The following is a 20,773-nucleotide window of genomic DNA, read 5'->3' on the forward strand; positions in this document are numbered from 1 at the left end:
TTTGTGCCTGGGGCATGGACGGTGATTGAGAAGTCTGGCAAAAAGAAGACGCTCTTAGCCGGAAGGTGGATCAGTTCTTTTCTGTCATGATTGAGCTTCAGATGCTCTCAGTAGAGAACTCGGACAGTCTGATGTATCCTGATAGATGTTAGAGATATAAGGTTTTGTGTGATCAGGGTATCTGTGCTTATGGAAGCCTTGCGATATGGTTGATTTAGGGTTTTGGGGGGAAATTGTATTCATGTAAGATTTTCTAAAAATGGTACGCAGTATTTATTTAGTCCTGATGGATCAAATTGTGTTTAGATTGTAAATAATCCTTATGTGTGTCTGTTTGTTCTGTTGCAGTGCGGGACCTAAAGGAGATAACATCTACGAGTGGAGGTCCACCATCCTGGGTCCTCCTGGGTCCGTTTATGAGGGTGGCGTCTTCTTCCTGGACATCACCTTCTCCTCAGACTACCCCTTCAAGCCTCCAAAGGTAAAACATGTCATGTGGGAATCTGCATCATGGGTTAAGGGAGCTTTGCTGCTTCTATTCTTCTGCCTTTGCTTTTTGCTTGAGAGAAGGTTGAAGTTCGAGTTTGACCAATCACTGTTGTTCAGTTTGGTAGACTCCACCCCTAGAGTTATTGGTCAGCAATAAAGTGCACACACTGCACCCGAAAGTGAAAGGTTTTCCAACGCTGCATTACAGTGTAGGAACTGAAATCAGCCCTCCGGTGGAAGCGTGACTAACACGACTAAAAGTCCCTTTTTGAAGAAATGTCTAAAATCTCTGAAAAGGCTTCTGCGGTAAAGCATGCCTCAAGTTCCAGAGTTCGTGAAAAGGCACCTGTTAGTTGGAAAATGCCTAAAGTTCCTGTGGTGGAAACATGCCTAATGTTCTCGGTATCCGAAAAGTCTTTTGTGGTGAAAACATGCCTCAAGTTTCTTAAGTATCTGAAACGTCTCCTGTGGTGGAAACATGCCTAAGGTTCCTGAGTTCCTGTAAAGCTCCATTGGTGCACGAATGTCCAAAATATTTGTGGTGAAAATGCGCTTTAAGTTTCTGTGGTGTAAACAGGTTCCTGCTTTGGATACGTGTCTAAAGTGCAAACATGCCTATAATCTCTCCTGGGTTCCTGAATAGGTTCCTGTAGTGGGATCAGGCTTTAAAGGAGAAGTTCAGTTCCAGAACAAAAATCTACAGATAATTGACTCACCCCCTCGTCATCCAAGATGTTCATGTCTTTCTTTCTTCAGTTGTAAGAAATGATGTTTTTTGAGGAACCCAGCCCAGGAAGAAGGCTCTTATCTAGCCAAACCATCGGTCATTTTCTTAAAACAATAAAAAAGTGTATACTTTTTAACCACAAAAGCTCGTCTAGCGCTAGATCTGGGATGCGCGTCTGTGACACTACATACTGTGTAATCACGTCGAAAGGTCACAGGTGGAAATACAGCCTCAGTGTTTACTGGTGTGGAGAAGGAGGAGCGCTCCGAAGTTGTTGCGTGTAGAATGACACAAAGTTATATGTACCTTTTTTGTTAGTAAAGAGCATTTTTGCACGTTCGCTTTGTAAGCATTGGGTCTGTAGCTCCGCCTACGTCACGCCTAACCTTCCGACATGATTATGTAGTGCCGCGGACACACATCCCAGAGCTAGTGCTAGACGAGCTTTTGTGGTTAAAAAGTATACAATTTTTTATTTTTCTAAGAAAATGACCGATGGTTTGGCTAGATAAGAGCCTTCTTCCTGGGCTGGGTTCCTCAAAAAACATCATTTCTTACGACTGAAGAAAGAAAGACATGAACATCTTAGATGACAAGGGGGTGAGTCAATTATTTGTAGATTTTTGTTCTGGAAGTGAACTTCTCCTTTAAGTTCCTATGCTCAAAAAGTATCTGAAAGCTCCATTGATGGAAATGTGCCTGAAGTTCATGAGCTCGTAAAAGTCTCTTGTGGAAACTTGTCTAAAATCCCTGAGTACCTGAAAAGTCTCTTGTGGTGGAAACATGTTTCTTGTTTCTAACTTCTTCAAAAAGGCTTCTTTTGGTGGAAACATCTAAAGTTCCTGACTGTCTGAAAAGCCTCCGGTGGTGGAGAGAGTTCCTGTAGACCTTCTGGTCTTTCATGTTGCAGCTCCTCCACTTTAGCCATCCAGGGCACATGTGTTAGATATTGTTTGCAGTCAGAGTGTGGTTACGTTTAAATCTGCTTTCCATTCTGTCATTCTTCACTAACTCCAAAAGAGAGGATGATGGAGAACACATAGAGAAGTGTTCCGGGTCTAAATCATGTGTGTTGTGTGTTAGGAGGTCGTGTTTGTGTAACAGTGAAGGACAGTAGTGATAAACAGGGCATGTCCTCGCTCTTGATCTGAAACAGAGCTAATCATCATCTCTGAAGGCTTTCTCTGTCGGGTTCTGATGGCTGCTCTTGCTAGGTTTGCGGTCCGTTAACGCGTACTCATCCTGCAGACTGTGGTCAGATGAAGGGCTGATGAAGAAACGAGCAGAAATGCGAGGAAAAAACACAAGATCGTTTTTTTTCACTTGGAGAAATCCCTGAAACTCAGCAGCCTAATCTCCCAAATCTCAGCGCAGAGGCTGATGTGAGCTGAGGGATTGAGGGTTCAGGCTGTTTGGAGAAGCTCAGGAGCAGCAGAGTGGTTCTTCATCCTGCCTCTTTCATTCACTGTGTTCCTCTCTCTTTCTCTATCTTCCTCTTCATTTCTTTCTGTCTTGTTCTCGCACTGTCCCTTTCAGTCTCTCTGTCTCGCTGTCTCTCACCCCACAGTTTCTCTTCCTCTTTCTTTGTTTCTTTTCAAAATGGAGTAGTTTTTGCTGATCACTTGTGATAAATGTCTATCTCCCTCTATCTGTCTCTCTCTGTCACACACACACACACACACACTCTCTCACTCTCTCTCTCTCTCTCTCTCTCTCACACTCACTCTCTCTCTCTCTCTCTCTCTCTCTTTCTTTCTCTCTCATATACACACACACACACACACACACACAAACAAAAAAACAAACACACAGTCTCTCTCACACCCATTCTCACATTCTCCCCCCTTTTGCGTTTTCTTTTCTCTACCATCATCTTGTGCAATAGTAATATTTTGGACACTTATGCTCCAGATTAAAACCGATCTCGGGTTAGTTCACAGCCCTCCACTGAATGACTAATCATGACTTAGCCAGCATTACTGGGTAAGAGCAGAAGTTTTTACATCTTTCTAACCTGCCTTAACTCTGTGCTCAAATGGTCGAAAATTAATTACGAGGCTACAAGAAAATATATGGAGATATCTCTCTGTGTGGGAAAACAAGGAAAAACTGTGTGTTCCAAACTTGCGTATAACAAAAGGCAGATGTTTATTAATAAACATTTATACCACAATTGAGGAAAAAAAAGCCCAGTTGAATTCACAATTCTGATCAGTCAGATGTTGGATGAAAAAAACTGCAAAAAAGAAGAGGAGGTGAGGGAAAGACCATTTACAGCTGCTATATATCGTTACTGATAATGGAATAACAGAAACGTGTTCATTTTGTAGACGTTCCCGAAGAATAAACGCAGCAGTAAACAGATTAAATGTCCAACATATTGTTCTTTAATGAATACAGAATTATAATTGCACTGGAAGAGCAGGAACAAAACACTTACACAGTGTGCTGCTATTGGAAAATATCGGAAAATCAGCTTCGGGGTGGTAACAGTATCCAGGTTTTATTCCTTATATAAAATCCGTGATTATATAACTCCGAGTACAGCAGCTAGACTCTAATAATAAAGGTGTTGGAATGAGAAACACATGAGAGAAAATCCCACTGAAGCTGTTCTGAGTTTTATCCAGCTTTCCATTCCAGAGCAGCTACTTTGATCATTACTGCACAGTGAACGTCTTTCTTTACATTTCCCATCCTTGGGGGTTTGGGGTCAGAGCACAGGGTCAGCCATGATACAGAATCCCTGAAGCAGGGTGGGTTAGGGGCCTTGCTCAAGAGCCCAACAGTGGCAGTTTGGCAGTGCTGGGGCTTGAACCTCGATCTTCTGGTCAACGACCCAGAGCCTTAACCACTGGAGCTAAAAGCTCAAAAAAAAGCTTAAAAAGGTAGCCTTTATTTGATTGATGGTGAACTTTGGTGTTTATTAACTTTTGTGGTTGATAATGGACTTTGGTGTATGTTAATTTTGGTGTTTGAAGTAACCTTTGGTGTTTGATAGTCAACTTTGGTGTTTGTTAACTTTGGTATTTGGTAGTGAACCTTGGTGTTTGTTGGTATTTGATGATAAACTTTGGCATTGGTTAGAATTTAATGGTGAACTTTTTCTTGTTTGAGGGCGTTTGTTCACATTGATGGTAGACATTGGTGTTTGTTGGTATTTGATGGTGAACTGGTGCATTGGTGTTGATGAGTTTCAGTGTTTGATGGAGAATGTTGGTGTTTGTTGCTGTTTGAAAGAGAATGGTATGCAATGGTGAACACTGGGGATTGTTGGTGTTTGATGGTGAACTTTGGCTTTTGTTGATGTTTGATAATGAATTATTTTTTCATTGACATTGATGGCAGATATTGGCGGGGGTTTTTTAAGGTAGCCTTTATTTGTCACATATACATTACTGCACAGTTATCAGGACCTGTGGGTGATTTGTGGAAGCCAATACGCTTGTGGGTTTTGTAATGCTGGATTGTCTGTTTCTTAATTAGCAAAACTTTGTTTTTTTAATGTAATAACAAGGACCTGCAACAGATGGAGAAGGACAGGAGACAGAGAGAAAGCGACCTGCCGAGGCAGGCAGAAGGTACAGCTGCCAGGTCGTAAACAGAGGCTGGTGGAGGTGGTGGTGGTGGTGGAGGGTGAATTAGCTTCTCGTTGCCTCTCTGTGCCTAAGATGTGCATCTGTGCTGGGTTTTTTTTTTTTTTTCCCATTAGCTTCACCCATGCAGTTTGATGCGTTACAAATCCATGTGCTTCACAGAAACTGTTTAATCTTAGTGTTCAGACCACAGAGCGATTGACATCCTCAAATACTTTGGTCAGAAGATTCATTTTGTCTCATACAGCAGTTCCAGCTGTTGACGTACTCTGAAATGTTTTTGTTGCTATAGTAACGTCTCATTCATAGCTTCTGTGGAGGACATCACGCAATCTGAGTCTTATAATAAGGTGATCTTTAATATGGTGAAGTTTTTAGTTTGGAGATGCTTGTGTAGTATTTATGGAAGGAGGCTCAGGTGTCAGCGCTTTGGAATGGTCAGAAAAGACTTCAGGACAGAGAGGTTTGTCTGCATCAGTGACAGTTTGCAGGTTTTGGCTTGTTAGTTTCAAGAGAGAAGGGAACAACTGCTTATAGTTGTTATAAGGTACTATAAATTTATTTAATTTAATTTAAATACATTTAATTGAATTCTAGTAACAGGAAGTACTTATAAGTACTTATAATATATATATTATAATAAGTACTTAACGTATAATGCACTGTGTTATGTTACAAACTAAACTAGTCGACTGTGATGTGTTCTTATTTTCATATATATATGTATATATATATTATTTCTTATGTTAATATTTTGGGTATGGGGTCACGCCGGCTCCAGGTTCAAATCCAGCCTCTGCCCTGTTTGTGTGAGTGTGTGTGTGTGTTTATTTTCAATGCTGCCCCTCATGCTTTGAAGGTTTCCTCCAGGACCTCCGGTTTCCTCCTCCAGTCCAAAGACATGCACTGTATGCTGATTGGCATCTCTAGACTCCCTGTAGTGTGAGAGTGTGTGTGATGAGTTGAACCCGAGGACCTGTCCGGAATGTCTCCCGCCTTGTGCCCCGAGCCCCCAGGGATAGACTCCAGGCTTCCCACAGACCTGTGTAGGATAAATACTAGAGAAAATGGATGGATTATTATGTATGCTATTTATTTCTTAACAACTGCCCTCAGGCTTGGGTTCGAAATGAGTTTGGAGTAAATTACATTTTATTTGAAGTGCTTTTCTACAGGGAAGTGTGTGGAAATTCTCATTTAAGTGTTATCACCAAAAATTCTGAAACTGTCCAGTCATAAGGGTTCTATTGTTATAAGTGTTTATAAGTGAGAGTGTTTGGTTGAGAATAATTAGGTTTTTTTTGACAGTGCATAGGTTATATGGTATTGGTTGGAGTTTGATGGTGAACATTGGTGTTTGTTGGTGTTTGATAGTGTGCATCAGTGTTTGATGGAGAATGTTGGTGTTTGTTGGCAAATATTTCATGGCGAATTGTAGTATTTGTTGCTGTTTGAAAGAGAATGGTATGCAGTGGTGAACACTGGTGATTGGTGGTGAGCACTGTGGATTGTCGGTGTTTGATGGTGAACTTTGGCTTTTGCTGGTGTTCGATAATGAATTTTTTAACTGGCATTGGTAGTGGTATTTGTTTGATGGTGAACTTTGGTGTTTGTGAACTTTGGTATTTTATGGTAAACTATGGTGTTTTTTGGTAATATTTGGTGTGTGTTGGTGAAATTTGGTGTTTGTAGGTATTTGATGATAAACCTTTGGTATTGGTTGGATGGTGAAATTTTTCCTTTCGGAGGGTGTTTGTTCTCATTGATGGCAGACATTGGTGTTTGTTGGTATTTGATGGTGAACTGTTGCATTGGTTTTTCATGAACTTCAGTGTTTGATGTTGGTGTTTGTTAGCACATTTGTTGCTGTTTGGAAGAGAATGGTATGCAATAGTGAACACTGGTGATTGATGGTGAACACTGAGGATTGTTGGTGTTTGATGGTGAACTTTGGCTTTTGTTGTTTGGTAATGAATTTTCTTTTAACTGGCACTGGTGGCAGGTATTTGTTTCATGGTGAACATCAGTGTTTGATGGTGAACTTTGGTTTTTGTTAACTTTGGTATTTAATGGTGAACACTGGTGTCTGTTGGTGTTTGGTTGTGTATTTTGGTATTTGATGGTGAGCATTGATGTTTATTGGTGAACTTTGGTTTTTGTTGGTATTTGATGATAAACTTTGGCATTGGTTGGAGTTTGATGGCGAACATTTTCTCGTCTGAGGGTTTGTTCTCATTGATGGCGGACATTGGTGTTTGTTGGTATTTGATGGTGAACTGATGATGAGCATCAGTGTTTGATGGAGAATGTTGGTGTATGTTGGCAAAAATTTCTTGGCAAATATTATGGTTTGTTGCTGTTTGAAAGAGAATGGTATGCAATGGTGAACACTGGGGATTGTTGGTGTTTGATGGTGAAATTTGGCTTTTGATAATGGATTGTTTTTTAATTGGCATTGACGGCAGATATTGGCATTTGTTTGATGGTGAATTTTGTTGTTTGTTAACTTTGGTATTTGATGGTGATCTTTGGTGTTTGGTTGTGTACTTTGGTATTTGTTGGTGAACCTTGGTGTTTGTAGGTATTTGATGATAAACCCTGACATTGGTTGGAGTTTGATGGTAAACCTTTTCTTGTTTTAGCGGTAGTTGATGATAAGTATCAGTGTTTGATGGAGAATGTTTTTTTGTGTTCATTTATGGTACAAACACAGGATGGAAAAATGGTGGACTTTTCCTTGAACATGAGCAGAATTTTCGCATAGCATGTTTATTTTGAATGCCTGTATTTCTCTTCAGTTTGCCGTGTCCTGCTTCTCTTCCAGAGTGTTGCTTCAGTGCCACAGTACCGCTTTGTGGTGTTTATGCCCGTTGGCTGTTTGGGTACTTTCACAGCCATGCCATGTGAGTGGAGAGTGTGTGTGTGTGTGTGTATGTGAGGGTTTTTAAGTGCAAGTTTGGGCATGTGGGTTTGTTTAAGTAAGTGTAAATGAGTATGTGTGGATGGGCTCTACAGTTAACAAACCCAAGCCTGTGTCTTTACGAGCACCGAACGTTTACTCGAACATCGACCTGCACACAAGCTGCTTAAACCTGTCTCAGATCTAGATTAAAACCTTGGTGCTGTTATTAAACATATAATTTAATAAGCACTACATCCAGTCCCTGTTTTGTTGCGCATGGCTGTTAATCAGTTTTTTTAAAGGAGTATACACTTCAGTTTTTAATTTGTTCACGCTCACTGATGTGGCGAGGGTTAACGATGATGGAAATAGGATTAGGTTAAGCCGCTTATATTTCATTAGATAAATGCGCTTCACGTTTTAAGTTTGTTAATGAGACTGTCACCTTTTGCTCTGCAGTGCTGGATGATTTGTAGGCTTCTGTATAACCATGCGCTAATTTACACTTTTCCAATGTTTTTACATATCACTATATTGTTAGTAACACAATTGATAAATTTAGGTTTGCTGAGATGACAGCAGTCCTAACCTTGCCTTCTGAATGAACAGTGTTTATATAATCAGCCTAAAAACACCAAGAATCCTGAAACTGCCCAGTCATAAGGGTTCTGTTGTTATAAGTTTATAAGTGAGAGTGTTTGGTTGAGAATACTTAGTTTTTATAACAGTGCATATGTTATATGATATAGGTTGGGGTTTGATGGTGAACATTGGTGTGCATTGGTGTTTGATTATGAGCATCAGTGTTTGATTGAGAATGTTGGTGTTTGTTGGCAATTAACAGCAAATATTAGGGTTTGTTGCCGTTTGAAAGAGAATGGTGTGCAATGTTGAACACTGGTGATTGGTGGGGAACACTGGGGATTGTTGGTGTTTGTTGGTGAAACTTTGGCTTTTGTTGGTGTTTGATGGTGAACTTTGGTGTTTGTTGGTATTTGGCAGTGACCTTTGCTATTTGATGGTGAATTTTGGTATCTGTTGGTGAACTTTGGTGTTTGTTGGTGAATTTTGGTGTTTGATGGTGAACTTTGTTTGATGGTGAACTTTGGTGTTTGTTAGTGAACCTTTGTGTTTGATGGTGAACTTTGGTGTTTGTTGGTGAACTTTGGTGTTTGTTGGTGAACCTTTGTGTTTGATCATGAACTTTGGTGTTTGTTGGTGAATTTTGGTGTTTGATGGTGAGCTTTGGTGTTTGTTAGTGAACCTTTGTGTTTGATGGTGAACTTTGGTGTTTGTTGGTGAACTTTGGTGTTTGTTGGTGAACCTTTGTGTTTGATCATGAACTTTGGTGTTTGTTAGTGAACATTTGTGTTTGATCATGAACTTTGGTGTTTGTTGGTGAATTTTGGTGTTTGATGGTGAACTTTGTTTGACGGTGAACTTTGGTGTTTGTTAGTGAACCTTTGTGTTTGATCATGAACTTTGGTGTTTGTTGGTGAATTTTGGTGTTTGATGGTGAACTTTGGTGTTTGTTAGTGAACCTTTGTGTTTGATGGTGAACTTTGGTGTTTGTTGGTGAACTTTGGTGTTTGTTGGTGAACCTTTGTGTTTGATCATGAACTTTGGTGTTTGTTAGTGAACCTTTGTGTTTGATCATGAACTTTGGTGTTTGTTGGTGAATTTTGGTGTTTGATGGTGAACTTTGTTTGATGGTGAACTTTGGTGTTTGTTAGTGAACCTTTGTGTTTGATGGTGAACTTTGGTGTTTGTTGGTGAACTTTGGTGTTTGTTGGTGAACCTTTGTGTTTGATCATGAACTTTGGTGTTTGTTAGTGAACTTTGGTGTTTGTTAGTGAACCTTTGTGTTTGATGGTGAACTTTGGTGTTTGTTAGTGAACCTTTGTGTTTGATGGTGAACTTTGGTGTTTGTTGGTGAACCTTTGTGTTTGATGGTGAACTTTGGTGTTTGTTGGTGAACTTTGGTGTTTGTTAGTGAACCTTTGTGTTTGATGGTGAACTTTGGTGTTTGATGGTGAACTTTGTTTGATGGTGAACTTTGGTGTTTGTTAGTGAACCTTTGTGTTTGATGGTGAACCTTTGTGTTTGATGGTGAACTTTGGTGTTTGTTGGTGAACCTTTGTGTTTGATCATGAACTTTGGTGTTTGTTAGTGAACTTTGGTGTTTGTTAGTGAACCTTTGTGTTTGATGGTGAACTTTGGTGTTTGTTAGTGAACCTTTGTGTTTGATGGTGAACTTTGGTGTTTGTTGGTGAACCTTTGTGTTTGATGGTGAACTTTGGTGTTTGTTGGTGAACTTTGGTGTTTGTTAGTGAACTTTGGTGTTTGTTAGTGAACCTTTGTGTTTGATGGTGAACTTTGGTGTTTGTTAGTGAACCTTTGTGTTTGATGGTGAACTTTGGTGTTTGTTGGTGAACCTTTGTGTTTGATGGTGAACTTTAGCTTTTGTTGGTGTTTGATGGTGAACGTTGGTGTTTGATGGTGAACTTTGGTGTTTGATGGTGAACTTTAGTGTTTGATGGTGAACTTTAGTGTTTGATGGTGAACTTTGCTGTTTGATGGTGAACTTTGCTGTTTGATGTTGTATTTGTTTGTTTTTGATGGTGAACGTTGGTGTTTGATGGTGAATTTTGGTGTTTGTTGGTATTTCATGATCAAATTTGGCAACTGGCTGGTTTGATGGTGAACTTTTTCTTGTTTAAGGGTGTTTGTTCTCAGTAATGGCAGACATTGCTCTATGTTGGTATTTGATGGTAAACTTTGGCATTAGATGGTGTTTGATGGTGAGTTCTGTTGTTTCTCGGGAATGATGGTAGATGTGGTGTTTAGTATTTGCAGATACTGTGGCTTGGTAGTGTTTCTTGGTGAATGTTAATGTTTAATGGAGAACATTGTGGTTTTATGATGTCTAATGGTGAATGTTATTTGTTGGTATTAGATGGTGAACATGGTTGCTTGGTATTGCTGTGGTATTTTATTGAAAATAAATGTGTTTGAAGAATGTTGAACTTTGACACTGTAGAAAACTGGTATTTGGTGAATGGTATAATGTGGGGAGGTTTGATTGATAATATCAGGGTTTAAGTATACTGGTGTTTGGTATTGAGGATAGCGTTGGTGATAGCGTTGGTTTGCTGAAGATTGTTGGTATTTCATGGTGTTTGTTGAGAATATCAATAGTGTAACATACAATCTGTTGTTATTCAGCATTTCATAAATAATATATTTGTTTCAGGGAGTCAGTTTATTGTTGTTGAACACTGCTATATGATACTGAAAGTTTTTATTTTTTTGGGTGGAGAATGAGAGTGTGAGTTGTCTGTGTTTATATTTCCCTGACGTTGTTTTGCCCTTGTCTTTCCTCCTGATCACCCAGGTGACGTTCCGTACACGGATCTACCACTGCAACATTAACAGTCAGGGAGTGATCTGTCTGGACATCCTGAAGGACAACTGGAGTCCAGCGCTCACCATCTCCAAGGTCCTGCTGTCCATCTGCTCACTGCTGACGGATTGTAACCCTGGTGAGTTCACCAGCACGTTGTTATTACGGTATCAAGACAAAACACAGACACGAGAACGCGGTGATGATGTAAACACCACACATAGGTGATGAATGTGTCAAGTTGTGCAGCAATACTGAATATTATTTCCTTACCAAACTCACTGTCGCTTATTTTGATGGATAGAGACTCAAAATAAGGCAAAATCTCACTCAAATTTTTTTTTAAAAAAGTGAATCTGAAATGATTGACAGTTTTGCTGGTGTTGGTTTTGAGCTCTCTGATATGAACTGACCCCTGGGAAGCCCCGCCCCCTTCCCATCATTCCTCATTAGTAACGATTTATACAGTGTGCTCGTCTCCTGTCGATTTTCCTGCTTTAAAGATACGGTCTTGCTGCCTATCATGGGAAATGGGAAATCATTTTTTGCAAGGGTGCACCGACCTTTCGGCCACCAAACATGGTTAGAAACGACCTGAAAGAGAAGAAAGGATAGATCTGAAATAAAGTGTCACCATGTAGACAGGTCAGGTTGACAGGTTTGCCGTCAGAATGACCCGAGATCTCCATAATGAGGCTAAATAGATGCTCGTACGTTTGGAGTCGTACTGCAAAAACAAATCTTTCCACTTTCAGTAGGAAATGTTAAATAGGTCACTCTGAGAGATGTGAGTGAAAACCCTGGTACAGGTTTCTAGTGTGCAGATAAGCTGTTATTAGCAGGTAAGCTGGACTGAGGCAGGCTGAGGAAGTGTTTCATTTGGCCTGGTTTTATCAGCACTTCTGTGTGGTCTAATTTCAGACACGAGCTCCACTCCGAGCGATCAGTAACTAAGAGCAGCCAGACAGAGGCTCAATGTGCATTTGGCCTCCAGGCTCCAGTTTCAGATCCTCAGTTAAGGCTTGTGTGTGTGTGTGTGTGTGTGTGCATGCACATTTGTGTGTATGTGTGTGTGTGCAGATTTGTGTGTGCATGTGTGCGCATTTATATGTATGTATGTGTGTGCGCATTTGTTTATATGCGTGTGTGTGTGTGTGTACGGGTTTGTGTGTGTGCGCATTTGTATGTATGCATGTGTGTGTGCGCATTTGTGTATGCGTGTGTGTGTGCGCATTTGTATGTATGCATGTGTGTGTGCGCATTTGTATGTATGCGTGTGTGTGTGCGCATTTGTATGTATGCATGTGTGTGCGCATTTGTGTATGCGTGTGTGTGCGCAAATGTGCGCATTTGTAGGTGTGTGTGTGTGCATTTATGTGTATGTCTGCACATTTGTATGTATGCGTGTGTTTGCGCATTTTTGCATCAGTGTGTGTGTGTGTGCACATTTGTGTGTGTGTGTGCGCATTTGTGTGTATATGTCTGTGTGTGTGTGGGTGTGCGCATCTGTGTGTATATGTCTGTGTGTGTGAGGGGGGTGCGCATTTGCGTGTATATGTCTAGATGTGTGTGTGTGTACATTTATGTGTATATGTCTGTGTGTGTGCATTTGTGTGCATATGTCTATGTGTGCATGCATGCATGTATGTGTGTGTGTGTGTGTGTGTGTGTGTAGCTCTAAGGCTCTAGGAACAGAATGATCAGACAGCTGCTCTGTGTTGTAGCTCTTACTGTAGAAAATATGATTTCACTGCATGGGTAAGATGGGATGCACAAACATCAGAACTGTTTTTATTTCAGGAAAGTAATTCCTTCTCTGTCCCCTGGAGAAGGGCAGTGTATTTAACGCCTGCACAGAGGGTCAGTGATCTCGGCTAAAAAGCTCGAGCTAAGCATCAGATCTGAAGAGCTAATAATTACACACATAAATACAGACTATGGGAAATAAGTGCAAACGTCCCCGACAGAGAAAAGTCTCGTACTCTGAGCCGCTATCCTCTCCTGACAGCGTAGAGCCTTTACACTAGAGAGTCTTTAGCTCATCAACATGTCATAGCGACGTTATTCGAGTGTGATGAGCGTCTTTATTTTCTCTCTCTCTCTCTCTCTCTCTCTCTCTCTGAAGTGTTTAAATGTAAGCCAAGTGTCTTCTGCTAGCATTAGAGAGTTTTTTTCCCCCCGATCATTGTTTCCATGTCCCTTTTTATATTCCTGATTCTGGAAATATCATCCAGCATCTGTTCAAAGCTAATTAATATGTCTAGTACAAAAAAAAAAATCCTACCAAGAGCCAGAACACGTCCTCGCTCTGAGAGAAATAGAATGAAGCAAGTGAAGCGTGTTACCTTTAAACAAACGCAGCAAATGAAATGTTTTATTTTATTCACTGAAGGTCAATATGAAGTACAGGTGGTTTTTCTTCTCGTTGTTGGAAGTGTAATTATTATATCAACAGCCGACTGGAGCTTGGTGTCCTCTGGGCTCTTGAGGTATTGATTTGTCTACGCATGTCTAGCTAAAGGAATGCTGAAAGGCTGTGTCTCATTTCTCTGATTGAGGATTCAAAGGGTGCTCACATGTGTCTTCTGCTCACCTCAAACGCATCAAAGCATCTCAGACTCGATCGTTTGCTTGCATTAGCGAGGACCAGTTAGAGAAAATGGTCGAGAGTTGAAAACCATCATTAATAATTTGAACACTTTCTCTTTCCTGATACTAATATCTGAAATTATACTTGAGGATCAGCCAAATGTCTTCACATTTCCAGTGTTTATTCCATCATAAAGGTCTGTGTGTGTGTGTGTGTGTGTGTGTGTGTGTATGTGGATGGGGGTGTGTGTAGATGAGGGTGTGTGTGGATGAGGGTGTGTGTGGATGGGTGTGTAGATGGGGGTGTGTGTGGATGAGGGTGTGTGGATGAGGGTGTGTGTGGATGAGGGTGTGTGGATGAGGGTGTGTGTGGATGGGTGTGTGTGGATGAGGATGGATGGGTGTGTGGATGGCCGGGTGTGTGTTTGGATGGTAGTTTGTGTGTGTGTGTGTGTGTGTGAATGGGTGTGAATGAGTGTGTGGGTGTTTGTGGATGGGTGTATAGATGCGTGTGTGGGTGTGTCTTTATGTGGATGTGTGTGTAGGTGTATGTGTCTGTGTGTGGATGTATGTGTAGGTGGGTGTGTGTGTCTGTCTGTTTGTGGATGTGTGTGTGTCTGTGTGTGGATGCTTTGTTTGTGTGTGTGTGTCTGTGCGTGGATGTATGTGTAGGTGTATGTGTGTGTCTGTGTGTGTGTCTGTGTGTGGATGCGTTTGTAGGTGTGTGTGTGTGGATGCGTTTGTAGGTGTGTGTGTGTGTCTGTGTGTGGATGTATGTGTAGGTGTGTGTGTGTGTCTGTCTGTGTGTTGATGCGTGTGTGTGGATGCATTTGCAGGTGTGTGTGTGTGTCTGTGTGTGGATGTATGTGTAGGTGTGTGTGTGTGTCTGTCTGTGTGTTGGTGCGTGTGTGTGTGTGTCTGTGTGTGGATGTATGTGTAGGTGTGTTTCTGTGTGTGGATGCGTTTGTAGGTGTGTGTGTGTGTGTCTGTGTGTGGATGTATGTGTGTTTGTGTGTGTGTGTCTGTCTGTGTGTTGATGCGTGTGTGTGTGTCTGTGTGTGGATGTATGTGTAGGTGTGTGTGTGTGTCTGTGTGTGGATGTATGTGTAGGTGTGTGTGTGTGTGTCTGTGTGTGTCTGTCTGTGTGTTGATGCGTGTGTGTGTGTGTCTGTGTGTGGATGTATGTGTAGGTGTGTGTGTGTGTCTGTGTGTGGATGCGTTTGTAGGTGTGTGTGTCTGTGTGTGGATGTATGTGTGTTTGTGTGTGTGTGTCTGTCTGTGTGTTGATGCGTGTGTAGGTTTCTGTGTGTGGATGTGTGTGTAGGTGTGTGTGTGTCTGTGTGTGTGTCTGTGTGTGTGTGTATGCGTTTGTAGGTGTGTGTGTGTCTGTCTGTGTGTTGATGCGTGTGTGTGTGTCTGTGTGTGGATGTATGTGTAGGTGTGTGTGTCTGTGTGTGGATGCGTTTGTAGGTGTGTGTGTGTGTGTCTGTGTGTGGATGTATGTGTAGGTGTGTGTGTCTGTGTGGATGTATGTGTAGGTGTGTGTGTCTGTGTGTGGATGTATGTGTAGGTGTGTGTGTCTGTGTGTGGATGCGTTTGTAGGTGTGTGTGTGTGTGTCTGTGTGTGGATGTATGTGTGTTTGTGTGTGTGTGTCTGTCTGTGTGTTGATGCGTGTGTGTGTGTAGGTTTCTGTGTGTGTAGGTGTGTGTGTGTGTGTCTGTGTGTGTGGATGCGTTTGTAGGTGTGTGTGTGTGTGTCTGTGTGTGGATGCATGTGTGTGTGCGTGTCTGTGTCTGTGTGTGTCTGTGTGTGTGGATGTGTGTGTAGGTGTGCGTGTCTGTGTCTGTGTGTGTGGATGTGTGTGTAGGTGTGTGTGTGTGGATGTGTGTGTTTGTGTGTGGATGCGTGTGTGTGAGAGTCTGTGTGTGGATGCGTGTGTAGGTTTCTGTGTGTGGATGTGTGTGTAGGTGTGTGTGTGTGGATGTGTGTGTTTGTGTGTGGATGCGTGTGTGTGAGAGTCTGTATGTGGATGCGTGTGTAGGTTTCTGTGTGTGGATGTGTGTGTAGGTGTGTGTGTGTGTGTCTGTGTGTGTGGATGCATTTGTAGGTGTGTGTGTGTCTGTGTGTGGATGCATGTGTGTGTGCGTGTCTGTGTGTGGATGTGTTTGTAGGTGTGTGTGTGTGTGTCTGTGTTTGTAGGTGTGTGTGTGTGTGTGTGTGTGTGTAAGATGTGATATATCTGAAATGTGTTCATGTAATTTAGGAGCCATTTTAACAGAATAATGCGATGTTAAATGCTACACTTCATCCCTTTACACCCACACTCACATTGTATCAGGACAATACGACAGATTTAAATGAAGCTCTGGCCAAGTGTGTGATTGTCAGATTGTCCTTTTCAGACCGTTCTGTTACCAGCAGCTTCATTTAAGCCCGATTGTGAAACCGATTCAAACCCAGTTGTACATTTCCAGTGTCTGGCAGACGCCTTTATCCAGAGCGATGTACAAATGTGCTTTGAAGTCTCTATTAATGAATACATCAATACTGGTTCACTGGATCACAGACTATCATCGGTCTAAAACTCTTTCGGGAGGAAATACAGCACACAGACATTTTCTTAAATAAAACATGTGTTTTCAGGAAGAGTTCAGTCGACCATTGTTTGAAGACAGCCAGTGACTCAACTGTTCAGGAGCTTATTCCAGCACCGAGGTGCCAGAGCAGAGAAGAGTCTTGATGCAGGTCTTCCTCGTACCCTGAGAGATGGTGGGATTGCTGCAGTGAGCAGTGCTGGAGGATCAGAGGGGGGCTTGGTGCAGTGTGGGGAGTGATATGAGCTTTGAGGTAGTATGATGCTGGACTGTTTTTGGCTTTGATGGAAAGCATCAGTGTTTTAAATCTGAGAGATGGTGGAGAGCTACTGGAAACCAGTGAAGGGAGTGCAGCAATGGGGAAGCTGTTCATCTAAATATCTGGTTTAATGGTGGATCGTTGTCAAGAAATCATAGGAGCACTCAAGGCTCTCGGTTCCTGTTCTTGAGGAACCCATTCACAATACAAGGTCCTCCACAGCAATGCTAGCCAATCATAGGCATCTGTGAGCTCATGTATGTTGAAGAGAGTAGATAGCGTTTGTTACACTGCCATGTGATGCAGCAGGAGCAGCAGTTTAAAATGATGCAAAACACACGTCTTGAGGCACGTTCACACATACGTCACTGTATTGTGATGTCACCAATGGGCGGTCCTACTACTGGTTGCCATAGTAGTAATGTTTCTCATTGTGTGGTGCAATCAGCATTCCACATCAAATCGGTTAAAATAAAACCATCTGGGTGGAGATTTGGAGTTTGTGTATAAAATTCAGCAGTGTATATCTGCATCACATCATACCAGATTAAGAGGAGTCAGCGTGTGCTCTTTACCGTATTCGCTCTCATTTGCATGAAGGACACACCCACATCTAGTCATCAGTGAAAAGAGAGGGTGCGGATTGACAGAAAATGTGGTCCGGTTTCAACCTGGCCACCAAAATAAACAGTAAGATGCACTTAAAACCCTGCAGGAACAGTAGACATTTAAAACAAAGTAAACCTAAACCCTAGAATTCACTGGAAATACTCTAATATAACATTATTACTCGCCTTTAACCTTCAAGCTAATGATATAGTGATGTGACAGGATGATAAATATACACAATATTGACGGAAATTCCCTCGAATTAAAGCTGACATCCTGCTCTCTGTCCTTATAGTCAGTGTTTCATAATAAAATGCGGTGCATCAGTGTACAGAGCCATAACGACATAAACCGTGTCAATTAACTTACAGACCACACAAAGATAATGTACATAAAAGCAATATCAGATCACTTATACAAGCATAAGACTATACACCGAGTCATATTTTTTCTCTGATTTATTGAATCAATGTGTTTAGACAAGCTGTCTGCATATGTGCTTCTAACAATCTATCAGGAAGTACGACATGCAGTTAATGTAACGCTACACCACTACACACTGATGAACAAAGAAAGTAGTATTTATGTTGTCCGAATGCTCAAAAACCACAGCAGACACGAGGTCTGATCTCATGTAAGCCTTTTATTTAGGCTCGTGCCTTTGGCGGGTCGGTCAGTAACATAAAACTTTTCGACACTGATAACTCGGCAGCGTTCCAGCTCGCTCATCACTTTCTGCCCTGCTTACGGCCATGTAAACACACACTCGGCTCACTTTTCAGAGCTCACATAAATATCTGGAGGATAACAGAGTCAGGTGTGTTAGTCATTGCGATGTTAGCCATTATCCTTAGAGCTATCCGCCTCGTAAAACCCCGAATAAACCCACAGCCACACCCACATCTGCTACACTAGTTTATTCATCCGCTAAAGACTAACCTGTACAAGCTCTCAGATTTGTTAAAGTTGTAGGTATTAACCCAGGAAGTGTTTGACACAAACGTCAAACTAAAGATAAGGTACTTTATGCTAACAAAAAAAAAAGAAAAGTAAACCAAACTTATACAAGCTCCTGTGGCTTACCTTACTGTGGAATGGAGTAACCATCTAACCAGTTACTGGGATGTTTGGTTTGGTTATCAGACCATTCCCCGACTTCAGCTCGAGCACTGATCCGTGATCATCTTCAAAAATCTGTTTAATAAATATGTATTTTTTTTAGCTCCAGAATTATTTTCATTTAGTCAAAATAAATAGCAAATGCTGGTCTTTAGGGTTTATGCACTTTTCTACAATAGCGCTAGCAGGGGCCAGTTGCTAGTTTGCATAGAACACTAAAGATCTAGCTCAGTTCTGACCAGGTTAAATGACCGGTAAAAGCTGATAACAGGAACGATTTTATTTAACTCGTGCAGCCTACCAGATTTCAACTCGATCAGAGAAGCAGTTATTTGAACATAATCCACATATCATGCATGACCCTGCCTCAAAGCTTCACACAGGGATTTGAAACTTGTCTTCAAGTTTCGTGCAAACCCATGCAGGACACGTGTGTGTGTGTGTGTGTCTGTGTGTGTGTCTGTATGTATATGTGTGTGTATATGTGTGTGTATATGTGTGTGTGTGTGTGTGTGTGTGAGGAAACCATGCTCCACCCTGGTCAGATTGATGTCATGTGTTGACCATATTGTTTTACAAATGTACAAATTACTGAGATTCAGAACCTCAGAGTAGTTACGTTTTTATCAGCGCTCTAAATCTCCCAGTGATTTGTACTGCTGCTGTAAAGGTTGAATAAAAACTGGACACATTTGGACTCCTTGATCTTCATTAAGCACTTTATCCTGTTCAGGGTCACGGCGGATACAGAGTCTATTCCAGGAAGACTGGTCGCAAGGCGAGAAAGAAACTGTGGATATTTCCGAGCATGAAAGAGTGAAATTTATGAGAGTGCGCTGTGATTGGTCCAATAAAAAAAAAACTGGTCCATATAAAACCTTAACGGAGATTTAATGCACCTGAGTCACACACATTCTCTCTCTCCATCTCTCTCTCTCTCTCTCTCTCTCTCTCTCTCTTTCTCTCTCATAGCGGATCCTCTGGTGGGAAGCATAGCCACTCAGTATCTGACCAACAGAGCAGAACATGACAGGATAGCTCGGCAGTGGACCACAAGATACGCCACATAGATGCTGGCAGCTTTCCTCCTGTCCTCAACCCCCATATCCTTCCCTCCCAAATACCCCCTCTTCCTCAACTCACCTCAGCTCAGCTCACCGACATCACCCCCTCAGACCCCTCCAAATCTCCTGCCGGAGTGATCGGATCCTGGAGAGGCAACTTAACGACGTGCAGCGAATCTTTATAGCCTTTACAATACGGACTTGTGTGTATATATATATATACACACTCACACACACACATACACACACATATATAAATATATGTCCCCCTGAATCTGCCTTGTTTTCTTTCACCCAACTCAGACTGAGGCAACAGACGAGATCCAGCCAAGCTAAACGCTAACGGTGTAGTTTTTTTTTTCTTCTTCTTCTTCTTCTTCTTCTTCTTTTGTAGCTGTAGATTTTAGTTCTGTTTAAATGCCTTCTCGCAAGTCTTGCTTCTTTGGGATATTAAAAAAAAAAAATGTATTTTGTGATGTATTAAGGAAACTGTTCCTAAAAGGTCAACCAAATATTATGGTTCATTTAGTCTAAACCATTATCTGTATGATGTTATAAAAGTGGAAAAGCATCTAGGTGTAGAATATTAAAGACTATGTGATTTCTCCGAGTCCCCCCGGAGCCGTTTCCCGTTCTGTGATGACCCGATGTTGTGAATCTGTTCTACCTTTGTCACTTTGTAATGAAGAGAAGCTCATTGACCGTTTTGTAGCTCGGCTAAAATGAGCCACCGATGTAATATCTCCTCATACATAATAAAAAATATATAACCTGTCCCTCAGCTCGTATGCGTGTGTCTGTTTTCATCCTTAAAGAGACCTTGTGATGTCGTGACAGACATTTTAGGACGAAAAAATATATGTATTTTTTTTCCAGACTTTAATTAGATCATTTTAGCCTCTGTGGAGGAAGTTGATCAATCTTTTACAAAGTTTGAAGTGAAACTAAAATCAGTTTAACTGGAATTATACGTCACGAATCTACACAAAAAAAGATAGCCCATTATATTAGAGTTTAGGGGAAATTATTTCTGTATATTTCTATGTACTTGTTTATTAAACACTTGTTAAAGAATCACAAGTCTTGGATAGAGCCCTGGAAAAGCACCAATATTCTATGGAGCACCATTAACCCCTTTTTACAACTACACTAGCATTCAGCTCTAGCATAACTTTTGGGACACTTTCAGTCGGTGTAAACGACTGAATTGCTTTATCGCCACAAGTCTGATCTTAAATGAATCAGGACTCTGTTGACTTTCAGTGAGTTTTAGACGTGTGTTTTTCCCTCTATTGGAGAACCTTACACAGAATTTAACTGGTTGAAGATAAACACCTTCAAATTTTAGCTGCCTTTTTAGACGAACCAGCACTTGGAGCATCTCAGAGAGCGGAATGCGTTTAATATCATCACTTATTTTT

At 41.3% G+C, this 20,773-nt stretch overlaps 1 protein-coding gene across 2 annotated transcripts in view; it reads left to right on the forward strand.

The window, feature by feature from the left end:
* The window catches only part of ube2e3 (ubiquitin-conjugating enzyme E2E 3 (UBC4/5 homolog, yeast)), a 70,031-nt gene extending 49,903 nt beyond the window's left edge, over positions 1 to 20,128 (forward strand). For both annotated transcript variants that reach the window (XM_058393502.1, XM_058393503.1), the window contains exons 4-6: positions 349 to 481; positions 11,109 to 11,256; positions 19,261 to 20,128. In XM_058393502.1, coding sequence (XP_058249485.1) covers positions 349 to 481; positions 11,109 to 11,256; positions 19,261 to 19,358 — 379 coding nt within the window. In that variant the 3' untranslated portion in view covers positions 19,359 to 20,128. The remainder of the gene's footprint in view (positions 1 to 348; positions 482 to 11,108; positions 11,257 to 19,260) is intronic.
* Positions 20,129 to 20,773: the final 645 nt, after the last annotated feature.

The sequence above is a fragment of the Hemibagrus wyckioides genome, linkage group LG06 (genome assembly GCF_019097595.1).
Source record: "Hemibagrus wyckioides isolate EC202008001 linkage group LG06, SWU_Hwy_1.0, whole genome shotgun sequence".
NCBI lineage: Eukaryota > Metazoa > Chordata > Actinopteri > Siluriformes > Bagridae > Hemibagrus > Hemibagrus wyckioides.